The sequence below is a fragment of the Petaurus breviceps genome, unplaced genomic scaffold, assembly GCF_028583685.1.
Source record: "Petaurus breviceps papuanus isolate PSGF00001 unplaced genomic scaffold, PetGlider_PUasm1.0 77, whole genome shotgun sequence".
Taxonomy (NCBI): domain Eukaryota; kingdom Metazoa; phylum Chordata; class Mammalia; order Diprotodontia; family Petauridae; genus Petaurus; species Petaurus breviceps.
In genome coordinates this window covers 22,738,714-22,744,713 of record NW_027186492.1, presented here as the reverse complement: position 1 = coordinate 22,744,713, position 6,000 = coordinate 22,738,714, and the positions used below count along the sequence as shown (strand labels likewise).

Sequence of the window (6,000 nt, the reverse complement as noted above, 5' to 3'; positions counted from 1 at the left end):
TGTATACATGCATATATATATATATATATGCATGTATACACACACACACACATATATATATTTTTTTCCTTCTTTGAACCAATTCTGATGAGAGTGAGGTTCAAGCACTGCCTGCTACTCCCTTCATTTTTCCCTAGACTATAAAAGCTTTTCCTTGTGTGCCTCTTTTATGTGAGAAAAATTTCCCCATTCTTCCTCTTGCTTCCACCCTCTCTCAGTTCATCCTTCTTTCTCATTCTTTCATTTTTTTAGATCATTCCAACATAATTGACTCATATCCATGTCATCAGTGTAAACTCTTTTTAACTACCCTAATAATAATAAAATTCTTAGAAGTTACATCTATCATCTTTCCATAAAGGAATGTAAACAGTTTAACTTTATTGAGAATGATTGCTCAATGTTTACCTTTTTACCCTTCTGTTGGGTCGTATGTTTGAATGTCAAGTTTTCTATTCAGCTCTGACCTTTTTTTTTTAATCAGGAATGCTTGAAAATCCACTATTTCATTAAATGTTTATTTCCTTGAAGGATTATACTTAGTTTTGCTGGGTAGGTGATTCTTGGTTGTAATTATAACTTCTTTGCCTTCTGGACTATTGTCCAGAGATGTCCTCTCCTTTAACGTGGAAACTGCTAAATTTTGTGTGATCCTGACTCTGACTCCATGATATTTCTGGCTGCTTTGAAGTATTTTCTCTTTGACCTGGAAGCTCTGGAATTTGGCCATAATATTCCTGGGAGTTTTAATTAGGGGATCTCTTTAAGGAAGTGAATGAATGGTGGATTCTTTCAATTTCTGTTTTACCTTTTAGATCTGATATCAGGGCAGTTTTCCTTGGAAGATGATGTCTAGTCTATTTCTTTAATCATGGCTTTTGGGTAGTCCAGTAATTCTTAAATGATGTCTTCTTGATCTATTTTCTAGGTCAGTTCTTTTTCCATTGAGATACTTCACATTTTCTTCTATATTTTCATTCTTGTGACTTTGTTTTATTGTTTTTGATGTCTTATGGAGTCCTTAGCTTCTTCTTAGCAAATTCTAATTTTCAAGGATTTACTTTCTTCTTTGAGCTTTTGTGCCTCTTTTTCCATTTGACCAATTCTTTTTTTAAAGGAGTTTTCGTCAATGGATTTTTGTGCCTCTTTTCCCGTTAGGTCAATTCTTTTTTTAGGTGTTATTTTCTTCAGTATTTTTTGTATCTCTTTTACTAAACTGTCAACTCTCTTTTTAAACATTTTATTGCATCATCTCATTTCTTTTCCCAATTTTTTCTTCTACCACTCTTTTTCTCTTTCTTTAACTCTTCCAGGGATTGTTGTGCTTGGGTCCAATTAGCATTTTTCTTTGAGGCTTTTTTTGGTAGCTGTTTTCACATTATTGTCTTCTTCTGAGTTTATATCTTTTGAGTTTATATCTTCTGAGTTTATATCAGAATTTATACCCTGCCACTGTAGTAGTCTTTTATGTTGAAAATTTTTTTTATTGTTGTTTGCTTATTTTTCCAGTATATTTCTTGACTTTGAATTTTTTGTTAAAGTCTGCTCACCTTGGAATGGAGAGGCACTCTGTCCCAGGTGTTAGGCTTGTTGTGCTGCTGTTTTCAGAGCTAGTTCTGGGGGTTTATACATTTTTAGTGCTTCTAGGGTAGTGTGATGCCAGGAGAGGTGTGGTCACTGTTCTCCTGATCTGTGCTCTCATCTTTGCCCCAGAAAGTCTCCCGGTCCTCTGCAACCACAAATGCTAGGGCTCCTCTTTGCCTTGGAACTGTGACCAGGATCCCAGTTTCTTTGTGACCAACATCAAGTGTTCCTCTCTGAACTGGAACTGTGACCTAGAACTGCATATAGGCAATAGAGTTGCAAACCAATGCCAACTGTACCCAGTGCCAGCAAAGGGTCTTCTGTAATCTCTTTCTGAACAGTTTTCTAAACCCCGCACCATCTCTGAGTTGAGAGCTCCTGAAAATGCTGCTTCAACTACTATCACTGCCATAGTGTGTGTGGGGTCCAGACAGTCCTTTACCCTGGTGTCACAAAATTTTCCTGCTGATTGCCTAAGGTTTCTTAGGCTGGAAAACTGTCTCAACCTGACTTTTTGTTGACTCTGCCACGCCAAAGTTTGACTTGAGGCAATATTTTAAAATTGTTTGTAGGGGAATGTTGAGAGAGTTCTGCCATCTTTGGCTCCACCCTCTCCCAATATATTTTCTTTTTTTTTTTTTTAAGCAATCGGGGTTAAGTAACTTGCTCAAGGTTACACAGCCAGTTATTTCTGGGTGTGGTGCTGAGTATCTGAACCCGGATTTGATCCAGGTCATCCCAACACTGGAGCCGGTACTCTTACTTGCTGAGCCACCTGGCCGCCCCTAAGCAATTGTGGTTAAGTAACTTGCTCAAGGTTACACGGCCAGGTGTTTCTGGGTGGGTGCTTAAGTGTCTGAGCCCGGGATTCAATCTCCAGGTCTTCTCAACACTGGAGCCTGTGCTCTTACTTGCTGTGCTACCTGGCCGCCCCCCAATATATTTTCAAGAATAATTTTGACTAACTCTTTTTTTTTTAACCAACCATATGGACTTTAGAACTTAACCTCCACATAAAATATAACTTCCTGGTACTTTCCTATTGTTTTGTTCCTCTGGGGAACTGGAATATGACTTCCCCAACTGCAATGGAAGTCAAATGTCCAAGCTTAAACTAGTCATGAGAAAATTCCTGAATCTTTCCTTTCTGCCTCTCCATCTTATTCCACTCTTATTTCACCTAAAGTTGTTTTTCTGTAGAACCAGTTAAAATAATGTTTGGTGGGGTATATCCATATAGTACATTTAATGAGCATTGTGTTTTTCAGATTCAGCCAGAGCCTCCTTTAGAGATCGAAAAGCAGAACTTTGCAGTTCACCCTTGGATGGATCTAACTGTGATATATATAATCCAGTCTTCATGCATCAGCATGTATCACCTGACTTAACCAGGCGATTTCCTCCTAATGGTGAAGCTTTGAGGCTGTATGGGTCAGGTAGGAAGTAGTGTTCTGCTGTCTTTACCATGTTCCCTCAGCATATACAGAAGCAAAACTAAATCATAGTACTATGCAATAACATTCTTGTCTTTGAAAATAAAGTTTAAAAAGTTGTTGTTGACTGAGTATAGTAAAATGAATACTTTTTATGTAGTAATTTAGTACTTGTAAGGCAACATGGTAGTGTGAAAAAGACTTCAATCACAGACCTTGGATTCTAGAGCTGGCTCTGCCACTTACTATTACTACCTTTGATTTTTGGCAAATCACTTACCTTCTTTGAAACTCAGTTTCTTCTGGAAAAGGAAGCAGTTCAGCTAGATAACCTCCAAGGTCTCTTCTAGCTCTAAATTCATGATTCTATGAAATTCTTTATGGATGATGTCATGTAATACGGGCAAACCTCAATTACATTTTAATTTTCCTTGGAAGAATCTTCTCATACAGTATATTCATTTACAGTATTCTCATTACAGTATAGTAATTTATAAGTCCTTCTGTAGGAATGTTAATATTCTCTTTTTTCTGATGTAGTAAGAATGTTGCACAGCATGTAATAGTAGAAATACCATCTATTATATTTTGGTGACTTTATAGACCTTTTGATTAGCATAAATGAAGGATAGTGGATATTATATAATGGATGGTGGAAATTTTCCATTTTGTTTTTTGTAAAGGTGAATTTCTGTAAAAGTTAACCTTTGGCTACTTAATCTCTTAATCTTGTCTGTAATGATTTATTTATTTATAAATTTATTTATTTATAAAATTCTAACTTGTTTTCAAGGACATATCTATAATCTAATTAAAACAATAACAGTAGATATGTAGTGCTTTAAGGATTGCAAAATACTTTATGCATATTGCAATATTTTAATCTCCAAAAAATCTGATAATATAAGCATTTACTCTTAAAAGACTTTGAGTAAGGAGAATTGAGCCCTGGTTTTAAATCTTGTTTCTATGTAATTTGTATGTACTAGTTGTGTGACCATGGCAAGTCATTTAACTTCATCAGACCTCAGTTTTGACATTCAGTTGTCTTTTTTGTAATTTGACATTGATTTTGACCATTGTTCTCAATGGTCAGGGTTTTCTTCCCACACTGGTAGCCAGTGCTTTCCTATCTATTAATATGCAGTTGATTTCATTTTTTTTTTGTAGTAGTATAGTTTGCCATATACAGCGTCTTTTGATTCTCTCATAGAAGAAAGTATTCATGTTATTTGGATGTGAGACTTCTGATTAATAGTATAAACTTTTGGTTTCTTATGTTTTTTGCAACTTCCCCTGTGTACGCTGTGAAGTGATTACTAAAGTTTGTATTCATTTGGCTGGTAGACTCTTATCTAGTTCTTCATGTATTTTTTTACCTCTTTGTTCTCTGCAACAAATTAAATAGTTAGATTAAACCTAAACTAATTTTTGAAGGTTATGTATTTTTTATCAAGACAATAATATGGAAACCAATCTTTCCTTCATGACATAATTAAAATTTCAATGTGTTTTTTTATTTCCCTTTATAGTTTGTGATTTAAGGAGCCCCAAAACACCTGGGTCCCCTGGACTAAGCAAGTCTATGTTTGATCTTACAGGTTCATCACAGCGTTTCATGCAAGTGAGTTGTTAAAATATATTTACTGTGTTCTAGTGATTGATTTTTAGACTTAAAGAATTTTAGGAATTTATGCAGTTTAATAAACTGCTATGGGAACAATAAATTGTGATGGAAACCCTCTTAGATTTATTTGCTTTAATGTAGGATGAATAAGTGCTTGAAAGCATTAAGATACGTCATTTCAAGAAATTTTCAATTGACAACTAAAAATGTTCTTATTTTTCTTGAATTTCATATTTCTTATTTGGTATATACTTAGGGAAACTTGAGTTGCCTGAAATTTACTTTGAGCAGAAATTATTTATCTAACTTACCTTTTCTCTTTGAATATAGCTATAGATTAAAACAAATCATTGAGTTGAAGTATTTCCACTTGGTTCATATTGAGACAGCAAGAAAAAAATATTGTTATTACAGATTAAAAATTTGAATAATTTAATTTTCTTATTTTTTTGCATATAGAGACAACTCTAACTATAAATTTCAGAGGTGTGGATTTACGTTCGTAAAGGAAATTAGTTACTGGAAGCTCCCAATAAAGGTCACAGGTCTAGTCCAAAAAATAAAAATGCACACATCTATTTGGAATAGAAAAAAACAGTTCATTGTCTTAAAGCAATTTAATTATTAATGATTTTAGCATATTTTATTTCTCCTTTTAATGAAACCAAACTGAGCATAAAAGATGTTTTTTTCCATTTGATAGAAATGGAAAACTCTTTTTGAGAACTGAACTTGGAGTCAGAAGAAATATAGGTCAAAAAATTTATTACCTCTGATATGGGCAAATTACTTAACCTCTCTGAGTCTCTTTTTCTTCATCATTAAAATGGGATAATAATACATTACTACCTCACGGTGTTGCATGACGATCACATGAAATCATGTATTCCAGAAGGGCTTTGTAAACCTTAAAGTCCTATGTAAAATGTCATTTATTAATAATAATAAGTTGGTCAGTAGCAATATAAATAAATATCATTTTAGGTGAAAGGGTTTCTCTCTGAACCACCATTAATTGCCACAATTGAGTGATAATTTTGGTGGGGTGATTCTTTAGTATCTAAAAGTATGAAATTCTGACTGCTGGCCTCACAAATTAGTTTATTTGTGGAATGGAACTAGAAGCAGGTGTCATTTTAAATATGTTAGGATCTTTAGAATTTGATGAGAGGTTTTTGAATAATAAAAAAATTTTTATTGTAGAGATATGATTCACTGTCCAGTGTACCAAGCAGTTCATCTTCAAGGAAGAATTCTCAGGGCAGTACTCGCAGCTTGGGTAAAGAATATAATTTTATTGCTTATATCACTGAGTCAATTTCAAATGGTAGTAATTAAAAACTACTTGTGATATGG

At 34.1% G+C, this 6,000-nt stretch overlaps 1 protein-coding gene across 6 annotated transcripts in view; it reads left to right on the top strand.

Moving 5' to 3' along the window:
- Positions 1-6,000, top strand: part of TC2N (tandem C2 domains, nuclear) — a 62,868-nt gene that overhangs the window by 34,312 nt on the left and 22,556 nt on the right. For all 6 annotated transcript variants that reach the window (XM_069106030.1, XM_069106029.1, XM_069106027.1 and 3 more), the window contains exons 5-7: positions 2,853-3,020; positions 4,550-4,641; positions 5,848-5,923. In XM_069106030.1, coding sequence (XP_068962131.1) covers positions 2,853-3,020; positions 4,550-4,641; positions 5,848-5,923 — 336 coding nt within the window. The remainder of the gene's footprint in view (positions 1-2,852; positions 3,021-4,549; positions 4,642-5,847; positions 5,924-6,000) is intronic.